Here is a 23,160-nt window from a genome sequence, read left to right on the forward strand (position 1 = left end):
ATCTTTGTAAATGTGTTTGTTCTGCTAGAGATACCAATATGGAAAAGCTGTCATTAGTGTTAAATTTTTTGTATTTTGTGTTTTATATGTTGAAAATTTAATAAATATTATTTAAAAAAAATAAAGTATTACTGTCATCCTCATGACAAAGCTTCACTAAATTATTAATAATAGTTTCTCAAAGCTCAAGGTGATATTACAATATGTAAAACATGATTGTTCAATTTAGCAGCATATATGAAGATCTTGTGGTCTTCAATTGTGTAACAAGGCATCTTCAATTATTCTTGAAATTTTTCAATTAATCTTCACCAAGAAAATAAGTAATTTTATTGAAATGGAAAATGCAGAGCAAATCTGCTCATTACTCCCAATCTAATGACATAGGACACTATTTGTTTTATTCTATTTTTGGTTGATTTTAATGTTTTTTAACTCTTAATGTTAAAAGTTTTAATGTTTTTAACAGTTCTATTGTTTTAAATTATATTTTTATAATATTATATTTTTATATTGTTGAAAGTGGCCCAGTCACTTCACAATGAGATGGGTAGAATATAAATTAATAAATATAAAATAATAAATAAATTTTAAAAAATAGAACAAAAACTAGGAGTTGCTCTCACTCAATTACAGGAGCACCTCATGAACTTTGATTTCAAAAAGGGTAAGATAGGTCAGACTTGGTTTATATTTGAAAAAAAGACTACTAAGAAATCATAAGACTGTAGAGGATACAGTTATACAATCACGATAGTTTAAAGTCATGGTGACCTTTGGAAAAGTGATTTACAATAAGTGTAAGTGTACAATAAGTGTCTTCACACTTAAGATGATCACACTACCTCCACAGTCACAAGATTACAATTTAGATACTTGGCAACAGGCTCAAATTTATAACTAATTGCAGTGTTACAGACCTACAGTCATGTGAGCACAATTGCGAAATTGGTTTCTAACAATAAATGTCAATTGGGGAAGCTGGATTCACTTAATCACATGTGATTCATTTAATGACCATGTGATTTGCTTAACAACCATAGTAAAAAGTTGTAAAATTAGGTCCAGTCACATGATGACTTGTTTTACCACTGCACTGCTTTATGATGAGAATTCTGAATCTTGTGGTCATAAGTCAAGAACTATCTATACTGTACTCTGGTCACTGATTTTCTTCCAGAAGATAGTGACAAACTATTTCCATATTGTTGCCAAGAAACAGTAACATGGAACATAATAACATAATATATTATATATAATACACACACACACACACACACACACACACACACACACACACACACACACACATTATAAACACATAATAACATGGAAGTTTACATGAAATCATAAAAATCAGATTTGATTCCAGGAAGGCTTCTCTTTAGTATACTCTTCGTATGATCTTACCAGGGCTGTGCTGAAATTCAACAGGCTAGGTCAGTTGAATTTATTAATTCAACTGGCCTGGCCAGTGTTAAAAAAATAAAGGCTATTTCAGATGGAGGACTTTACAATAGTAATCACAGGACTTTAAGCAGCTAAACAAACACTCTCTTCCTCTTCAAAGCATTTTCATGATTAGAAAAGCTTAAAGCTGAGAATAATCAAACGAGTTTTGAGTAGTAGTATAATGAATACTTTGCAAAATTCTATGAAGAAGGAAGGGCAATGGAAAATTCATGTAGAAGTAGTGAAATACATGCGTTAAAATATGATCCAAAAGGCTCTGCAATGTGTTTTATAGACATTTTATAGGGGTCTCCATTACACAATATACTGAAAAGTTATAGAAGCCATTATAGGTATAGCTTAATATGTTGTTCAATAAATATTCCAATAGGTATTATAAAAATTAATCACATAATTAAAGATTTGAAAGTTTGAAAACCACTTGTTTAAATAAATTTTGCATTTTGGGAATTTCAAGATCTGCTACTTGCATTTAGTTGCTTTCTTTGTTCCCCCAATTTGTTTTTCCTTTTGTGTAGTCCATTTATTTGTTTGCTTTTGTCAAATTTAGGTACCACATCTCACACTCAGAGTGACTTAGATATGTATTAGATTGTTTCCAAACAGCTTTAGTATGTTATTAGCACAGCAGCAAAATTATCTAGTATTATCAAAACACATTTGTCTACTATCTTATTTTATTATATTAAATGTGGATTTTTTTCATTAAAAAAAATTCAGTTAGCAAAACTTACTTAAAAGTCTGACAGTTGTTGATGATGGCAACCATGTACTGAACATAGCATGGATGATATTGACGATTTCTTAAATGTTCTTCTTTATATAAATGTGCTTCCTCTTTATACCTGAATAAGGGAAGGGGAACAAACTCAATGAGAAAAGAAAGTGAAATCTTCAAACTGCTCTTGTAGGAACAACATCATTACCCAGAACAGATAGATTAATCTTTAGAGATCTCCAGAGGGATAGTTTCTAGTGTATAGTTTCTGTAAAATTATTTAAAAGATTAAAAGTAAGCAGATTCAGTGGGTTCAGTCATAATTCACAATGAACTGGCAAATTGTGAGGCTGCATTACCATTTGCAGAAAAATCTATACGGGTAGTCCTTGACTTTTGACTTATCTTAGTGACTGTTTAGAGTTATGATGGACTACCCCAGGGTTACTTACAACGCGGTTCTGAAGTTCCAATGGCCACCCCTCTCCCCATTGTTATATGGCTGCATGTCAAATGCTCAGCAACCAACCCATATTTACAGCTGTTTGCAGTGTCTGTGGTCACGTCACTATGTTTTCACAATGTTTCTGCAAAAACTTCTGGTAATAATAATTTTACCTGTTAAGAAAGGAACTCATTTGTTGAAGGCACAAATGCAGGACTTTTATTTTCAAATCTTCACTTATCTGAGTAGCCACCTGAAGATTCTGTTCAAACATCTAAAATCAGAAAAACAATTAGCTAACATTTCATTCAGAATTAAGCATGTTTTCTGGAGATTCAGATGAACAATACATTTTTCTCCTGCCACTATAATTTGAGTTACAAAATTTTGTTTGTGCTACATGAACACATTATCTCCATTTGTTAGTTGAATATGCTGGGATATGAGCAATGAAATAGCAATAGCATTTAGACTTATACACTGCTTCGTAGGGCTTTATAGCTCTCTGTAAGAATCTCGCCAAGAATCCTTAGTAAAACAAATTCAAATCTATCCAATCTATTTTATGATATTTTATATCAGAAGAGTATAACTCACATCAATATCATATATTTTTAAAAATTCTTAAACATGACTTAAATTATTTATATGTAAATATTGTTAATACCTGAAATACAATAGCTGGGAGTGTTGTTTGATAATATCCATCCTGGTCTGCTTCTGGTTCATTTTCTTTTAGCCAGTCTTTTTTATCTGTCTCCAATGCTTTTCTTAGCCAGCCTATAATGTTGGACTAGAGAATCAAGAGAATGTTTAATCAAGAGAAAATAGCATTTTGTTAGTACTGAGTTATTATTATTTATATTTATATTTTTTTATTATTATTATTTATATTTTTATACTGCCCTATCTCCCTAGGGACTCAGGGCGGTGTACAGCCATATAAAAACAACATAAATATACAAAGTAAAACATTAATCTAAAAAACTTATTAAATAGGCCAAATATTTAAAATAGACATATAAATAATAAAACCCAATTTAAAACCAAATCTAAAATTTAAACAATTAAAATTTAAAAATCTAGTCCAGTCCTGCGCAGATAAATAGATGTGTCTTAAGCTCGCGGCGGAAGGTCCGAAGGCCAGGAAGTTGACGAAGTCCTGGGGGAAGCTCGTTCCAGAGGGTGGGAGCCCCCACAGAAAAGGCCCTTCCCCTGGGCGTCGCCAGTCGGCACTGCCTAGCTGACGGCACCCTGAGGAGTCCCTCCCTGTGAGAGCGCATGGGCCGGTGGGAGGCATTCGGAGGCAGCAGACGGTCCCGTAAGTAACCCGGCCCTATGCCATGGAGCGCTTTAAAGATCATTACCAAAACCTTGAAGCGCACCCGGAAAACCACAGGCAGCCAGTGCAGTCTGCGCAGGAGAGGTGTTACATGGGAGCCACGAGGGGCTCCCTCTATCACCCGCGCAGCCGCATTCTGAACTACCTGGAGTCTCCGGGTGCTCCTCAAGGGGAGCCCAATGTAGAGAGCATTCCAGTAGTCCAGACGAGATGTCACGAGAGCATGAGTGACCGTGCATAAGGCATCCCGGTCTAGAAAGGGGCGCAACTGGCGAACCAGGCGAACCTGGTGAAAAGCTCTCCTGGAGACGGCCGTCAAATGATCTTCGAAAGACAGCCGTCCATCCAAAAGAACGCCCAAGTTGCGTACCCTCTCCATTGGGGCCAATGACTCGCCCCCAACAGTCAGCCGAGGCTGCAGCTGACTGTACCGGGATGCCGGCATCCACAGCCACTCCGTCTTGGAGGGATTGAGCTTGAGCCTGTTTCTCCCCATCCAGACCCGTACAGCTTCCAGACACCGGGACAACACCTCGATAGCTTCGCTGGGGTGGTCCGGTGTGGAAAAGTACAGCTGAGTGTCGTCAGCTGGTACCTCACACCGAAACCACTGATGATCTCACCCAGCGGCTTCATATAGATGTTGAACAAGAGGGGCGAGAGAATCGACCCCTGAGGCACCCCACAAGTGAGGCGCCTCGGGGCCGACCTCTGCCCCCCCGTCAACACCGTCTGCGACCGATCGGAGAGATAGGAGGAGAACCACCGATAAACGGTGCCTCCCACTCCCAATTCCTCCAACCGGCGCAGCAGGATACCATGGTCGATGGTATCAAAAGCCGCTGAGAGGTCTAATAGGACCAAGGCAGAGGAATAACCCCTATCCCTGGCCCTCCAGAGATCATCCACCAATGCGACCAAAGCCGTCTCAGTGCTGTAACCGGGCCAGAAACCGGACTGGAACGGGTCTAGATAGACGGTTTCCTCCAGGTACCGGGGTAGCTGACATGCCACCACACTCTCTACAACCTTCACCGCGAAGCAAAGGTTGGAGACCGAACGATAGTTACCTAACACAGCTGGGTCCAGGGAAGGCTTCTTGAGGAGAGGCCTCACCACCGCCTCTTTCAAGGCAGCTGGAAAGACCCCCTCCTGCAAAGAAGCATTTGTAAGCCCCTGGAGCCAGCCTCGTGTCACATCCTGTGCGGCCAGCACCAACCAGGAGGGACACGGGTCCAGTAAACATGTGGTGGCATTCAACCTACCCAGTAACCTGTCCATGTCCTCGGGAGCCACAGGGTCAAACTCATCCCAAACAATCTCAACAAGACGGCTCTCAGACATCCCACCTGGATCTACCCAATTTTGGTCCAGACCGTCCCGAAGCTGAACGATTTTGTCGTATAGATAACCACTAAACTCCTCAGCACGTCCCTGCAACGGGTCATCCCGCTCTCCCTGTTGAAGGAGAGAGCGAGTTACCCGAAACAGGGCGGCCGGGCGGTTATCTGCCGACGCAATGAGGGAGGAGACGTAGCAACGTCTCGCTTCCCTCATTGCCACTAGGTAGGTCCTAGTATAGGACCTAACTAGTGTCCGATCAGCCTTTGAATGACTAGACCTCCAGGAACTCTCTAGGCGTCTTCTCCGGCGTTTCATCTCCCTCAGCTCCCCGGAGTACCAGGGAGCTGGTTGAGACCTGCGCCGGGTCAGAGGCCGCAAAGGCACGACACGATCCAAGGCCCCCGCCGCGGCTCGTTCCCAAGCCGCGACAAGTTCCTCGGCCATGCCGTGAGCCAGACCCTCAGGAAACGGCCCAAGCTCCGTCTGGAACCTCTCCGGGTCCATCAGGCGCCTGGGACGGAACCGACGTATTGGTTCCGTCTCCCTGCGGTGTTGAGTGGCGGTCAGAAAGTCTAGGCGAAGGAGGAAGTGATCTGACCATGACAAAGGCTCAATGACTAAATCCCTCAAGTCCAGATCCTTCAACCACTGACCAGAGATGAAAATCAAATCCAGAGTGCCACCCCCACTGTGAGTAGGGCCATCAACTACTTGAGTCAGGTCCAAGGCCATCATGGAAGCCGTGAACTCCCGAGCAGCTGAAGATGACAGGCCGGTCGATGGCAAGTTAAAGTCCCCCATGACAATAAGTCTGGGGGTCTCCACCGCCACTCCAGCAAGCACCTCCAGGAGCTCGGGCAGGGCTGCTGCCACGCCGCAAGGAGCCAGGTACGTGACAAACAAGCCCATCTGACATCTATGACCCCACCTCACAAAGAGGGATTCACACCCGGCAATCTGAGGTACAGTGGTCTCCCTCGGCTCCAGACTCTCTCTAATCACAACCGCCACCCCTCCACCCCTACCCTGGGCCCTCGGCTGATGGAATGCTCAGAAACCCGGCAGGCACATTTGCACCAGGGGCACGCCCCCTTTCGTGCCCAACCAGGTCTCCGTAACACCCATAAAGTCCGCGGCACCCCCCTGGATAAGGTCATAAATTAGGGGGGCCTTATTGGCCACGGACCGTGCGTTGCACAACATCAGCCGAAGGCCCGGGCTCTGAGGGTCTTGACCATCCGGGGAACGGGAGAAGTCTGAGGGCTCGGGGCGCGCGATCGCCTGCAAGCATCGAGCGCACACCCCCTTAGAACGATCTGAGCCCCCACTTCCGCCATATCTGCCCCTCCCCCATACCGTGCAAATAGGACCACCCTCAACCGGTGGAACACAAACTCCCCCCATGACCCTCGGACCTATTAACTTACAGCCATGAGCATATGCAGGAACTGGACCCCCACCCGACGGGTTTCCCCCAACACCCGCCCTTTCCCTCCCACCCCTTAAAAATGCCCTATCTAAAAAACCCCAAAGGCTAGTTGATGCTATAAGTGGTCCATCTGGAAGTTCCCCAGTCCATATGGAGCACAATTCTAATTTTACGTATCTTCATTTATCTTGTCACCATTTTTACTTTAAAATAGTTTTTATCTGCTGTTGAAGGTTATTTTGTTTGAAAGCCCTAATCAAGCCAATTTTTCTGAGATTTTTTTTTCCTGTACAGCCCTAGCTGAAGCCAGTCCTCTTTCCAATTGTGTATTTGACTTGTTGGCTTATTCCCAACCAAATTTAGCCACTTTCTGTCCATTCTTAGAGAAATATCATGTTGACAAAAATGAAACAAATTCAAATGGGCCTGAAGAAAAACAGATTTATCTAAAAGGCAAGACAACAGGTTAGGGAGCTATATTTCCTGAGCAGAGTTTCTAACTAGGACACTGTCAAAGAAATCCTGTTCCTGATCATCTGCAGTATGAACAGATCATGAGCAAGTGGTCTAGAGCTCACCAACACAAAACAACAATCACTCATGATTGGAAAAGATGTCAGAGCCGCCCAAAAAAACCTTTTTCTTTGTCTAAATTCTAATGATCTGTCAAGCTCCAAAAGAAGCCTCCATCAACACTTGCAGAACCACTATTAAGTCTGATAAGACAAAATAATGGACTAGTAGCAGACCAAAATGCTTAGATATTTTGAGGAATCCAAGTGTAACTGGCGAGTGACTAGAAATATATTATCACTTATCAAAGCCAGAGCTTTTTTCCTTATGACTACTCTGCAAAATTGCAATGCAAGGCAAAATGGGCCAACATTTGCATTGTGATATGTATTTTATCATTCACCCATCCATCCCAAATGCCCATGCTTATTTTTTATTTTTTATTTACTTTTATTTACTGCTGCAGAAGCCTAGAGTTGTCTTTCTCCAGAAGGCAGGGCCAATACTAAGAACTAGTTCTCTTTTCAGAGAATAGGAAATCTATAATAAATCCTGCCTTCTAACAACAGACAAGAATTAACCTATTTGTATTGGTTTGCTCCTTTGTTGAATAAGAACAGTATTTAATTTTTGTTTGATGTGGAAAATGTACTTAAGTTGACTTAAGTTTAAGTCAATCAGGATTTTCTTTTATTTGTATTTATATGCACTTTTCTCTTTTTGTCTGTAAGTTGCCAAAATGTCAAGCTGGATGGCACTGAAATTAGATGAATAAATTACCGTAAGAGTTGACATATATGTGCTGAGAAGTTCATTCACGATATCCTGAGAAAGAAGAGGTTGCAGCAAATTCACCTCCAGTTCTGGTGCCAGTTCCAAATTTCCCATCATTTCTTCACTAAAGTAAAGAGAACAGATAAATGGCAAATACAATTCTAGGATCAATTTTTCTTTAGTTGCAAAAAATGCAACACACGCACACACACACACACACACACACACACACACGAACAGGCACATAATGAAATACTTTTAAAAAGATCAAAATAGCAAACCTTAAATACAGATAGTCTAACAAAGCAATTTAATAATAGTTTTTTTAAGCAGAAGAGTTGAATAGACAATTGATGCTTATTTTTGGTATTTGCATTTTTAATTCTGCAAAATAAACATGGGCTTTTCCGAACAATTATTTGTGTATGTGTTTTATACAAGTACTTGAGGGATACCTAATTACATAAACGGAAACTCACAGTTAAACTCTCCTTAATTATAGTCCTAGATTTAAGAATTCAAAGTCCAGCTGTGTGCATATTAGCAATAAGATGCAAATTAAAATTGGAAAATAATATTAGAATCTTCTAGATGTGGATTGCAAATAATTTGGATATTAGGAGATGAAGAAAGAAATAGGAGGGGGACTAAAAGGGGTTAGAAGGTGATTGAGGAGAAAAAAGCAGGAACAGAAAAGATTCAATATGATTTTATTTATTTTTGTTTACTCTGGATGCTTTAGTTTTAGATTTTGAACCATTTTGAACCATAGAAAAAAATACTAGAATCCCTTTTTTATTTAACAGATAGAATTACCAGTTCTTTGAACACTTGTAATATTCTATCCAATGGAAAGAAAAAGTAAAGAGAATCCAATTTTCAAGATCTTATTCTGCAGCATTTTTGCACATTCTCCAACCTATTGCTTTTTAACGCTTGAATATCTAAAAAAAGAAAACTCATTTTTTCTTCTTACCGAAAGTGTAAATTCCTTAGAAACAAAATAAACCAAGTACAGATATTTCTCAACTTGCAAAGTTCATTTAGTAAATGTTCAAAATTACAATTGTGCTGAAAAATGTGACTCTTTACCATTTTTCACAAGATCATTGCAGCATCCCCATGGTCACGATTGAAATTTGATTGCTTGGCAACTGGATCATATTTTTGACAGTTGCAGTGTCCTGGGGTCACATGATCACCTTTTGCGACCTTCTGACAAGCAAAGTCAATGGGGAAGCCAGATTCACTTAATAACCTAATAACGGCAGTGATTCACTTAACAGTGATTCAGTGTGGCAAGCAAGGTCGTAAAATGGGGTAAATCTCACCTAACAATTGACTTGCTTAGCAATGGAAATTTTGGGTTGTGGTTGTATAAGATATAATGTATCATTACTCTTAATGTTCCATAAACAGTGAAACTTAGCCAAATGATTCTGATTGCATGACTTTATGACTGAACTTAAACAAATCTATATATGAGAATTATCTTTATTCTCTCAAAATGGGTAAAAAACTATTATTTTCATTTTATACTCATCTAAGATAGGTAAGAAGATCTGTACTGTACAAAGAGTACCTTTCTATGGTATAGTGATTGCTTTGCATGCCAAAGATTACTTCTTCAGTTCTTAACAGCTTTAACTAAAGATTGATTGATTGATTTGTTTGTTTATTTATTAAATTTGTTTGCCATCCATCTAGCTTTGAAGCAATCCTGGGCAGCTTACAACATTAAAAGCAATAAAACCATAAAAGAAATATGTCTAAAATAATAATAAAATTACAGTCCAAAATAAATTTAGTTAAAAGATTGGAAGAGAATGATCAGGATGCATCTCTTAATCTCTTAATTAAATGATCTCTTAATTCATCAATTATCTCCAGTATGATACTCCTCCATTGGGGACCCAAGCCATCTGGCAGAGCCATGTTTTCAGACCCTTAAGGAGAGCATCTTACCTGGATAAGATGTTCCAAAGGGCAGCAGTCATGGCAGAGGTGGTTCTTCTCCTGGAACCCACTAGCCAAAATTTTCTTACGGACAGGGCCCATTGCATACCCTCTACTGGTATAGCTGGGCTAGGCTGGTCCCATTGGGATGAGACCTGGACTCATGATATATAGTGGTTTAAAGATAATAGCCAACATCTTGAATTGTACCCAGAAGCAAACCGGCAGCCATTGCAACTTGCAGAGCAGTGGTGTAATATGGGCCATCCTAGGGTCCCCCAGAACTGCCTGCATTGCTGCGCTTTGCGCCAGTTGTAGCTTCTGAATGCTTTTCAAAGGTAGCCCCAATTTAGTCACTACAAAACATTTTAGTCTCTGAGATAAAACAAGATTTTTTTTTCATGAATGCTGCCTAGTATAACTCTTCTACATTTTAATTATTCAATTGTATCCATATCTGGCTGCTATTTTATATCATATGTTTATCTTTCTTTAGCAGACGGCAGCACTTAGCTGATTTTGGTTTGAAAAAAAATGAGGAGGATCAGACTTGGTTAATATTCAGATAAAAGAACAACAGAGAATCTTAAGGTAGAGGTTAGATCGCAAAATTAAAAATAACTAATCCTAATGCTAATCCTAATCTGGTGGAAGGAAGTGATTAAGCATTTTCATGTAATATCAAGAAAATGATGTAAAAGTGTACAGTTAGCTATTAGAAACTGAATTAATCTTTATGCATTTGTGAAAAACTATGGGAAAGTGTAGCAGATTGGTGTTTGATTGCTTATTTCAGAAGAGGTATCTCTATCCTGATGGGGAACAAAATTGCTTCAAAGTAATTCTCGTTTAATAAACTCAGTGTAACCAAAGAAAGAACTTTCTTACTTTTTAAAAGATTCTGTACTGACCTCAACCTATTATTAAAGATAGCTTTTTCAAAGTCTTCTCATTCTTGCTACCTTTGACTTTGCCAGATATATGGGGCTTGACAAAATTTATTAAAATCATGTAATTCTTACTAGTACTAACTTTCTTACCTTCTTAACTTCCTAATAATATCCTTACCTTTTATATGTATTTAAAACCCAAGTCAAAAGGCTAACAATTTCATTTGCCTCTAAATCTTCTGAAGCCAGGTCCTGCATGCGTAAAGACAATGCCTGGTGATACATAGATAGCAATCTCTTGAAAATTTCATAATGTGGGGGAAAACACTGATCCATGAGATTTTTAGCCACCAACAGGTCATCAAGAACGTATTTACGAATTATTTCCAGATGGCGAACAAGCCACATTTTGTCAGACTCTCGAGTATCTGCTTGAGTGCCTTCAATCCTGGTAATAACAGTTCGATGCAGGACATCAAACATTTTTTCTTTCCACTTTTTAGGTCTCCCAGGGGGGATGAATCCAGTTTGCTTTTTCCGATCTAACATACGCCGATCTATCTTTTCTTCTCTCTCAATTATTCTTACAACTGAAACAAGCAAGGTTGGATCTCTACGGACAGTGACTAGAGACCTTTGAATGACCATCCAGAGTTGCTTGGCCAGTTCTTCAGAAAGTTTCTGCATATCTCCAAAATAACTATCAATTAGGTTCATATCGTGGGTATTCTTGCTATCCATGCGGTATTGTTCATACATAAGATCATCTCGGGAGCACTCCAAATCCATCAGCTTTCGATGGGCTTGCAATAACTGCCCTTGCTCAATCAAGTCTTGAGTTTCCTGGACTATCTCTGGGACTGAAAAGAAAAAGGGAAATCACAGATTTAAGTTACATTATATCCCACAAACTTCAGAATTGTAGCTGCATAACAACAGCTGCAGTACATTAAAACTTAACATTATTTATATGAATTCATACTAATACTGTACAACTCTTTTGTACTTTCAGAATATGAGATATTTTAGAAGTCATACCTGAGAATATATTTTTGAGGTTTTCTACAGCAGCTGCCAGTTGACTATGTTGAACTACAGCATCTTTAACATCTTTGAGATTTTCTATGGTGTTGATACTCTGCCGCCAATCTTTATTGACATCAACTAAGGAATGCTGTATGTCCTTGACATCATGCAATGCAGTGTGCAGCTGGCTTAAACCAGTTCGAACTCCATCAAGTTGTGATTGAATTGCAGCCTAAAAAAAAACCAAGCTTGATAGTTAATTTACTCTATGATAGCAATAAATACCTAACATGCTCTCTAATTATCTTTAAAAAATATTTGTTTTTAGATAAACTACAATTTTATTAATAAAACACTGTTTAATAAAACTGAGGCCAGTTCTATTTAAATACAGAAACATGATACTCAATGAACTTGGTTTTTTGCTTGCAGACATTTCATTACCCAGCTAGATAGTAGTATTAGTACAGTTGAAGTTGGGTAACGACATGTCTGCAAAAAAGCAACCAAGCCCAGAGAGCACAAAGGATTCCACAGTTCAATCTGAGCTATGTATATATTTTTTCTGCTGAAATATAAAATGTCTCAATGTCCAACACAAACGTCCAACACAAATACCATCATCATTTTAATGGAATAATATTAAAGAATTATTATTAAAAATTATTTGAATTTTTCTCTCCGAGGAAGATTATTGAAAAGTTGGTTGCGAAGCAGCCCCATGTGTTCCTGAAAGAAATAGATTATCTTTCCAGGCAGAGTTCAGGTCTGGTTATAGGACAGAAACAACATTAGTGGCATTTTTTTATGATCTCTGGCAGGAGTGGGTTAGTGCATGGGGAGCATCGGGCTGAAACTGAATCCTGGCAAGTGTTGTGACCCAGACCCAAGTAGGTAGTAGGAAACTCAGTCAGTGTAAAAACAAACAGACTTTATTAGAGCACATGAGAATTAATTCATTCTCAGTGCAGTCCAACTAAGTCAAATTCCTCCCAATACAATTCCTCAGTCTTGTCACCAACCTTGGTCCAATTAGGCAAACTGACAAAGGCCTTTCTTGGCAAAAGTTCAGAAGACACCGATACAACACAAATGCAATAAGACAAAGCTATCAACGTTGTTTTCCGGCAAAGAGCCCAAACACCGTTGCTGGTCTTTTATGGGAGGGGCCAATCATCTCTTGGCCCTACTCCTGAGTTGTCCTCTTTGCTTGAGCTGCTCTTGCCTTTTGGCAGCTCTTCTCATGCATGCATTAGGAACAGGCTCCTCCTGTTCCTCTGCCTCACTACTGTCAGCCTCTGGAGGCTCTGGAGTTGGCACCTCACTCCCCAATGGCCGTGGCTCCACCTCTGCCTCCAATGCAGAGCCCTCATCCAGGCCTTCCCCAGACTCCAGGACTGGCCCCTATTCTTCCTCAGCCTCATCGCTATCCAACTCTGTTGCGACCTCCGCCGGCTGCTGGCGGACCACAACAGCAAGACCAAATCTCTCCATTGGGTTTTTTGGTCCTTGGAGAATTGCCATCTCTGGTGTTGAATGGTTTATAACTGGTACTGCCCCAGGCAGACCCAGTGTATAAACTGGGAGTTCTCCTGGATTCAAGACTTCTGCTCAAAGCCTTTGCGCAAGAGAAGGTTGCGCACCAGTTATGCCCTTTCTTGGATCAACAATTCCTGTTCACAGTCGTGCATGCACTTTTGTGAACCAGTAGGGAAGGTAAGTGAATTTCACCCCTGTTGGATACCCATGTCTTAAACTATTATAACATTTCATACATCTAATAAAGTTGATTTATAGCAGGGATGTCCAGACTTGGCCCCTTGAAGAGTGGTGGACTTCAACTCCTAGAATTCCCCAGACAGCAACTTGATCATATTTATAGCTCATGTTGGCTGGGAATTATGGGAGCTGAAGTCCACTACTCTTCAAGGGGCCAAGTTTGGACATCCCTGGTTTGGACATCCCTGGTTTATAGTCTACAAAAGCTGATGCTTTAATGTATTCAAAACTTTAAGCTAAAGATTCTTGAATCAAAATAAATTATTGTAACTACTATATGACAACATTACTAGCAGGAATTGATTAAATGAATTCAAAGTTTAAACAAAATCAGAAATACTAAAGAGTAGGTTCCTCAATTGCAAAAAGAAATTGAATTACAATATCTTAAATAATTTACTTAATAAACTAGAATCAATTTGTATTCAGGCATACTTAAAATTATAATGTTGCTCTCATTAACCTAAGCACTCTTTTAATTTCAATTATTAGATTTTCCCCATCTTTTAAAATTATTTTTATTTCATTTAAATAAATCAATTATTAAATAATTAAACAGTTAATATTACCTGAATTTGCAATGTCATCATTTCTTTTATTTTTAATTATTTAATTTTAATTAAAATAATTTCTGTCATAACTTTTGTAATTCTAATTGTGCCTTTCTAAATTTATTCTGATATATAACATAACATTTAACCAGGTATTTGAAGCGCATTTGAAACTCTGTTAGAAAACATCTATAGCACCATATACATAGAAATTCAAGACTATCAATAATATGATTCTATACCTTCAGTCGCGCTTCTACTGAAGCTTTCTTACGGCCTTCTCTTCTGCGATATTGTTCTACTTTATCTAACTGGTCTGGTCGTTGAAGCATCCCAGCTACCCTTTGTACAGCTGTTGCAACTGCTTCCCTGTCAGTCTCCTCCATCTTACAGCAAAGCCTGAAAATGCAGATTAAGTTATGCATATATAACTTAAAAATAATGGACAATGGATTCATAAAATCTTTAGATATGCCAACATATAGGAAATGAAATAATAAAATTAAAATATGGGCTTCAAAACATTTTGATATTTAAGGTGAATTGCAGAAGTATTTTATTTATATGTAGACCTCAGAAACAGAGAGGCTGGGGATGTCCAATTTATCAATATAATCAAGCAGCACAGTTAAGGCATATGATTTCATTTATTATGAAGATTCTTCTAAAACAATGAATTCAAACTGAACGTCAGCGTTGAATAAAGTTATAAATCAGTGTTTTTTTACATCCCAAACATTTTTCTAGAATAAAACAGACTGAAAACATTTTTAAAAAAGCAATGCTTCAAATTTGAAAAAAAAATCACAATTCTAAAAATAGATAATTCTCCTTTAACTCCTTTGATAACACGTTTTATCAGGATCATCATAATGATTTGGCTAAAATGTTGAAAGCATATAATCTTTATAGCAATACTGAACCTCTCAATAAAGACCAAATAGCGCAACAGATATGTGATAGAATACCCTGGCTTTTTGGTGTCAACATAAATCTCTCCTGGAAAGTATTCTGAGTTAGGATTATTGCATTTATTTATATGATCAAGCCTCAATTTTAAAGATAAAAAATAGATTATCTATTTAATTATCGCAGGAGAAACAATTACTGTGCAACGTAACAAAAAAAGTCAGTGATTAATGAGATTTCAGAAGCAGGAACCATAATTTTATCAAACTTGGCTGGATGTTATGATTTACCTCAATAGCAATAAACTATAATCTGGTGTATATGATAAATTTTCACATGTATAGTATCTGACTTTTATCTTGCACTATCCCCATCCTGGTCTCTTCGGAGATCATCAAGTGCGACCAATAACCAGACCTGAATCCTGACTGGAAGGGGTCCAGATCAACTGTTTTACCCTCTGAAGTTGCCAGGCAACCACTTTTTCCCTAAATGGAAGATGAGAAACTGGACAGAAATTGTCCAGGCAGGTGGGATCAAATGATGTTTTTTTAAGAAGGGGGGAAACCGGAATCTCCTTAAAAGGCCCCAGGAACGCATGCCAAATGAATGTTGGAAATGTAAAAATAAAGAAGTGACTTTTTATTTTCTGTGGTGGACATGTGATAAAGCAAAAAAAAAAATTGGAGTATGATTCATATTTTATTACAGATTATTCTGACAACGGAGATGAAAATGAAACCAGAATTTTTCCTTTTGGGTCTAATGAAAAGAGAACTGGAGAAAAAATTTGGAACTTTGATACTATATATGTTTACAGTAGTAAGATTATTGTATGTGCAAATGGAACTTTGGTTCCTACCATGGAAGAATGGTTGCAAAAGTTGATGGAGTTGGCTGAAATGGCAAAACTGACTACTTTGATTAAAGAACAGAACATAAGTACTTTGTTTCCACATGGAAACCGCTTCTGAACTTCGTGCTGGGAAAGAATGAAACTCTTTGGGTTTTACAGATTAGATTGTTAGATATTTATAGAAATGACTTGTTCATACTATTATGGAAAAACAAAAAGCTGTGATTTGATGTTAATGCCTTATTTATTGTAACAGAGAGAGTCGGAAATCAATGCTTCTTTTTCTTTCGTTTTTTTCCTAACTTTCCTCACTTCTCTTCCACCTTCCCCCTCCCCGTTCTTCTATTTACTTTTGTATTTTTTATTTTATAATACTCTATTTATTTATTTTATTTATTTTATTTATTTATTTATTTATTTGATTTTTATACCGCCCTTCTCCCGAAGGACTCAGGGCGGTGTACAGGCAAATAAAAACAGACAAGACAATATTATATAAAATACAAGATTAAAAAACTTATTATAATTTGCCTAAAAATTTAGAATATATAGAAACTAAAACCCCATTTAAAATTAATGATAAAAACTATAAAATCCATAAAATTTAAGCCAGCCCCGCGCGAATGAAAAGATGTGTCTTCAGTTCGCGGCGAAAGGTCCGAAGGTCAGGTATTTGGCGTAAACCCGGGGGAAGTTCGTTCCAGAGTGTGGGAGCCCCCACAGAGAAGGACCTTCCCCTGGGGGCCGCCAGCTGACATTGCTTGGCGGACGGCACCCTGAGAAGTCCCTCTCTGTGAGAGCGTACAGGTCGGTGGGAGGCATGTGGTAACAGCAGGCGGTCCCGTAAGTACCCAGGCTCTACAACCATAATGGTGAACCTATGGCATGCATGCTCGAAGTGGCACATGGAGCCATGTCGCCTGGCACACACAGTGTTGCCCGTTCCTCTTCCAGGTTTCTGGTATGCATGTGCATGCGATGATCAGCTGGCCTTTGTACATGTGGCAGTACCGGAAACCGGAAGAGCTGGTCTTCCGTTTTCCAGCATGAGCATGCGCGCTGGCCAGCTGATCAGTGTGTGTGCATGTGTGGCAATAACTGGAAGACTTGCTAGCCGGTGCGCATGTGCGTGCTGGAGACCGAAAGTACCTGTATCTGGCACACGCATGCCCCCTGGGGAGCTCCTCTTCTGATGAGCGCGCGAAGTGCTTCCTTTTCAGCACTTGGTGCTGTGCATGGGCTCCCTTTTTGGCACTCAGTGTCAAAAAGGTTTGCCCTCACTGCTCTATAACATAACAAAAATGTTTTTTTTTAAAAAGGCCCCAGGAAATTCTTCACTGTAGAAATTCTTCCTACAGTGAACAATTTATCATTGCCTGAACCCATCTGACAGTCACCAGACGGCTTTTCACTAACCAGGAGGGACAAGGATCTAATTGACTGGTGGTTGCACTGACAGTAGTGAAGACCCTGTCTACTTCCTTGGGACCAAAAGAACAAATTATTCCCAGATAACTGAGAAAGACCTTTCCCCATGCAGGTCCACCACATGGACCTGCACCATACATAGGTTCCAACTGAATGACTTTGTCTATAATTTGCTATATTTCTAATATTCTCAAGTAAAACAGTCATAAATGTGCTACTGTGGCATTCTAAAGAGAGGAATTAACATGCATGGTATTGATAGAAAAGCACCAGAACAAATATGTCAATAAAGACTCAATCATCCAGGCCAAAGGTGTCTAAAAGTTGAATCATGGCAATAGGACCAAACTTCAGACAGAATCAGAGAGCTGACTTGGTATAGCAAGAGTTAGTACATTCTCTGACTCTCTGCTTAACTAATTTTGCTCTGACTGATGAAGTTGCTTGGATAAGCAACAAAATATCTCAAATTAACGCAAATTTGGCCTGGATAATTGAGTCTTAATTGACATATTGCAATGCATTCCGGGGAGAAACCCTTGAAGTTGGTGTGGAAAGAGTTGGTACATTTCAGCAACTCCCTGACTCTCTGCCTAACTAATTTTGCTCTGACTAATGAAATTGCTTAGCTGAGCAACAAAATATCTCAAGATTAACAAAGTTTGGACCAGTTGCCATGATTTATTCAACCTTTATACACCAGAACAAATAGACAAACTATACAGTTTTGAAAGAAACATTTGGAAAAAACAGGATAACAAGAGAAAATTACTCCAGTGTTCTCATAATGAAGACTGATGAACCCAAATGGATTCCAGAGGGAACTGGGGAATGTCACAAAAGATTTGCTGCATAGTTCTATCAATGCCTTGGTAATGGCCTGGAATCAAAGGGTGGCCAAGGTTCTGGACAGGTTGTGCCTATATGGCCTAGCTTGATCCATCAATCCCGATGCTCCCCATGGTTCATTGAGGAGCTGTTGGGTTTGAAAAGGATTAAGAGATACTTAGAGCACTGCTAGACAAAACTTGGAACTGCTATTATGGCCAAACTCATAGTGATAAGAGCAGCAAAATAGCATTAGTTCTTCTATTTAAATAAATGAATAAATCCTCAGTGCTATCAATGCAACCACCTGTCAATTAGACCCTTGTCCCACTAGCTCATAAAAGCCTTCAGAACAATGACCAGCAGGTGGGTTCAGGCAGTGTTAAATTCCTAACTACAAGAAGAGACCTTTGCAGAACTTTTCAAGGAGGCCCTGATTTGCACTCCTAAAATAACCTTCAATCCGTACCAACTGCCTTGACAATTTTCATTCAGTTTCCCTTCTCCCCTTTTTAGGGGAAGTGATAGATAAGGTGGTTTTTTGGGCAACTTCAAGGGAGGTAACTAATTTATTAGACCTCTTTCTCTGAGGTTTCAGGCCAGGCTATGAGACAGTGGACCATACACTAATGGATGATCTCCATTGAGTGGGATGAAAACAATGCAACCAACTTGGCTCTTCTTGACCTCTCAGCAACCTTCGATAACATCAATCATGGTATCCTTTTGGGCCGGCTACAGAGTTTAGAACTAAACAGTACAGTTCTATGCTGATTTAGCTCTTTTCTTCAAGGCCATTCCCAATCAGTGTTGATAGGAAGTAAGGTATCAGCCTCTGTCCACTCTTTTAAGGCATATTGCAGGGCTCAGTACTCTCTCCACTCCCGTTTAACATCTAATGAAGCTACTGAATGAGATCATGGGTTGAAATATCATCAAAATGCTGCTGAAACTAAACTTTATATATCCACATCTGAATGAACTGAGTGATGGGTGAATGACCTGAGTGCTACCCTCTCACAGTGCTTGGAGTCTGTAGAGGCTTGGATGTGGGACAACCGGCTATGACTAAACCCTGGTAAGACCGTGTTGCTTTGGGTTCATAGAACTTCAAAATCTTCAAAAGTCTTTTGACATATTTAGTTCTATTGCACTACCTCATTCAGAACCAGTTTGCAACTTGGGGGTTCTCCTGGACTTACAATTTCTGCTTGAAAATTAGATCGCAGTCATATCTTGGAGAGCCTTTGCATAGCTTCAGTTATGCACCATCTATGGCCTTTTCTGGATTGGGACCCCTGCGCTTGGTCACTCATACCAAATTATCACTAATTTGGATTACTGCAATGTGCTTTATGTGGGATTGCACTTGAAGTACGTTTAGAAGCTTTAACTGGTACAAGCAGCATGAGCAGTCTTGGGGCCCACATGTTACACCACTGCTACACTGGCTACTGATGCAGTTCAAGCTATTGATTATGACCTTTAAAGTTCTCCATGGCATAGGTTCAAACTACTTGATGAACCATCTGATCCCGCTTAAAATAAGTCTTCCCTACTCATGCCAGCAAACAAACCTGCTGAGGATCCCATTGGTCAAGGAATTCTGACTGAGCCTTCTCTATTGTAGTATCAACTCTCTGCAACATCCTGCTCCTCAGGTGAGGTTTGCCCCCACCTTCCTGGCTCTGCCATCTGGACAGAGGGAGCCAATGGGGGAATACATCACTAGAGGTGGCTGCCAGACTAATTAGCTGACACCATCTCTCCCCCGTGCTTTCTGCTCCCTCGCTGATCATCTTTTTAATTTCATACTATTGTACTTTCATTGTTTATTCATATAGTTTTATTTCTTTACTTTTTTATATTTTATATCCTTTCCCCCCATTTTATTGCTGAAAGCTGCTCAGAGTATCCCCACAGCAAGATGGGCAACAAATAAATTTACCAAACAAAAAAACAGACAATGGCAATTAACATACAGTTATGCCCTTTAGACATCTTACCAATTTGATATACAGTACTATACAATATAGCATTAGCTTTAAAATATATTAATTTATAAACTGTAGTAACATGTATTGTAAAGTGTGCTTTATTAACAGGTCAAATCCTCTTCCTTTTGCAATCATTTTTCAATTCTTTCCCTTATTTGGAAATCATACATTGCAAAATGAATTATAATAAATGTGAATGGAACACGCATAAAATAGAACATGTGCAGGAAAAAGCACCCAGAACCAAATTTCAATTGTTCAGTAAGTTGTACAGGAGCACAGAAAAGGAAATGTAATGTGTTTTAAATTATTGTACTTCCAACAATACTTGTATACAACCATATATTTTAAATGTTTATTTGATGTTAATTGGATCTTCCAAATGATCTATATCTGGTAATTTCTAAATATAAAAACCTGTTGAGAGATCTAGAAAAATTAAAGAGTAACCTGATGCTGTACGTTTGTGGGATAGCTTTTATTATTTTTTTTCCAAATATTGCACAACCTATTATCTCATGGTTTGCATAAACGCTGTTACTCAATCTAATTTTTTGAGTTTGCACATACCGAATGATAAACTCACCATACTGGCAAAACTGCCATAGCATGCTAAGCTAAAGGATGGTTGGCTTGTTTATGATTCCATGAACATAGCAGCATCCTAAGACCACAAAAATAAACAAATAAACTAATAAAAATCCCATGCCAACTATACGTGGAATATGCATGCCAGTAATTATTATTTTCGCTGCTGATGGATTATCCACACCCATCTACTAGCCACGGAGCCAAAACAAAAAAAAATTTGGGCCACATCCCACGCATTGACTTATAAGCAGCAAAGAAAGAGCTATCGTAAATAGAACGATCGTTTTCTCCCCCGCTTTATCTGCTAAAGAAATCTATTTTGTATTCGGCTCTGATGACTGCATTTTGATATAACCTTGAGAACGTTTCTCTAGCAAGACCTCAGACAATCCAGGTCCTGAACTTTCAAACCCATCTCCCTCTCGGTATTACGAGATCACATCGTAAATGCACTTACCCTGTCAAATAAAAACAGCGAGAATCAAATAAAAGCAACCCCCAAAAGCTCGTCTTGCCGCGGCTCACCCGGATCACTAGAAGGTCCCGGAACCCTTTGAAAGACAATTGAAGTGCGCTTGCGCCTCACTCCTTCACAATCCTAAAAAAAAAAAAATCTTCACCAAACAGAGGCTCATACGCATGCGTAGGCAAATAGGAACGTTCAGTACTTAAATACGCCTGCGCAGAGTGTTTCAAGCGGCTGTCAAAATTTTGTAATTCTTGGTATTGGAGCGGGCGTTACATGGATGGAAGCACTGAATGAGTTGGGAGCGCGTTAGTGGTCGCTGCTGAAAGTTTCCAAAGGTGCAAAGCGTATAAGGATCATAGGAGCAGACGCTGCGCGCGAGGCTTCCTTTTGAAATTTTTTTTTTGCAAAAGTCTCTTGAATGGCAAGAGATCTCTAACTATTATTCAAGAGAAATAAGATACAAAAGGGGAGGGGTATTGTAGACAATGAGTGCTTATGTTCTATATCGTTACCTGGAAGATATACAACCTCCCACTTTTACGTCACTTTTACTAAGCACTGATATATATATAGTGCACCGCCTGGGTGCTATTTGTTTTCAAGATGGGGGTGTGAAAAAATCGCAAAAACATAACAAATGCTAACACAAATTACAAGGCATGAAATATGAAAAGACACTATGCCTAAAACTAGTTTTACTTGTTCATAATTTTCTATCTTTTAAAAAGATTTATATCTCTTAAGATTTATATCTTTTAAATGTTTGATGTTTTTGAACATCCCACTTCTCATCTTCACATACTTTTGTGATTTGATCCTCTTTCATCTTCTCTGTACCATCAAAACATGTCAGGTTCCTTATGTTACTGATAATTAACTTTTGAATTTTATTCACCATTCATTATCTTTGCTACCTTTCTAGGAATATTCGTTTTTTAACATTTGCACACAAAAGTTAAGGGATAAGAATGAGTAAATATGGATTGTAAAGACTTAAAATATTTATTATTAGTGCACTATTATACATGCATCCCAATTATTTTGAACAGAGACTGAAAAAGCTAAACTGGTTTTAAACCACCCAAGTCTGAATTCTACTAACAAGGCTGCTGATCATATTGATCTCTCCCTCCAAATATTTAAGTGAGATTCTCCAGCTCACCTTCAAAAATAAATCAGCAAATAGATATGTCTCAATGCATTGTGCTTTGCTTTGAAATTTATTACTGTTGGTATTTTAGAAGAATGATTGCTAGAATATAATTCCACAGCCAACTTTTAGCAGTTAAAGGTTGACTCTGAGACTGAGTAATGTGAATATTGACAAGAAAATGATCAGGAGAGACTGGTTGTTCCTTTGTTTTTGTGTCCATAGTTTAATGTGGTCTTCACCTATTTCTTTTTATAATTCCACACTGTACCAAACAACAATTATGCCAGAAATAAAACTTATTTCTCTGCACCATATACAACATATTGAAGGCAGAATCACAAAGCAGAGAGATGAAAGACACTGTATTTCCCAAGCTTTCAGGATCTGGGTGAAGAGAATAGGTGATTTGGTATACTCCTGTGGGAGCTGTGTCATCTATATGTGTTGTTAGTCCTCCAATGTGAAGGCAAAGAAATATTGCAAAGTGAGGTCCACTGGAATATTGGAGAGGGTGCATAGCTCAAGGATGATAAGTGGCAGAGGCAGGAATCACAGTGATAATGGCATGATCAGGGTTCTAGGAATGACATATACAGTGCATTCAAAAAGTATTCAGACCAGTGGTGAAATCTGAAATGGTTTACAACAGTTTGCTGGCATCATGCACCAAATGCGAGGTACGCGCATAG

General features: G+C 39.0%; 1 protein-coding gene across 5 annotated transcripts in view; it reads right to left on the reverse strand.

Moving 5' to 3' along the window:
• The window catches only part of EXOC3 (exocyst complex component 3), a 38,110-nt gene extending 16,665 nt beyond the window's left edge, over nt 1-21,445 (reverse strand). For all 5 annotated transcript variants that reach the window (XR_009154941.1, XR_009154940.1, XM_058181283.1 and 2 more), the window contains exons 1-8: nt 21,307-21,445; nt 14,483-14,639; nt 11,923-12,142; nt 11,063-11,744; nt 8,045-8,162; nt 3,304-3,429; nt 2,810-2,910; nt 2,208-2,318 (exon numbers count right to left, since the gene is read on the reverse strand). Coding sequence is in view for 3 of the 5 variants with exons in the window: in XM_058181283.1 (XP_058037266.1) it covers nt 2,208-2,318; nt 2,810-2,910; nt 3,304-3,429; nt 8,045-8,162; nt 11,063-11,744; nt 11,923-12,142; nt 14,483-14,626 (1,502 nt within the window). In the remaining 2 variants the exon portion in view is untranslated. The remainder of the gene's footprint in view (nt 1-2,207; nt 2,319-2,809; nt 2,911-3,303; nt 3,430-8,044; nt 8,163-11,062; nt 11,745-11,922; nt 12,143-14,482; nt 14,640-21,306) is intronic.
• Nucleotides 21,446-23,160: the final 1,715 nt, after the last annotated feature.

This window comes from Ahaetulla prasina, chromosome 4, assembly GCF_028640845.1.
Source record: "Ahaetulla prasina isolate Xishuangbanna chromosome 4, ASM2864084v1, whole genome shotgun sequence".
NCBI classification, from domain to species: Eukaryota; Metazoa; Chordata; class Lepidosauria; order Squamata; family Colubridae; genus Ahaetulla; species Ahaetulla prasina.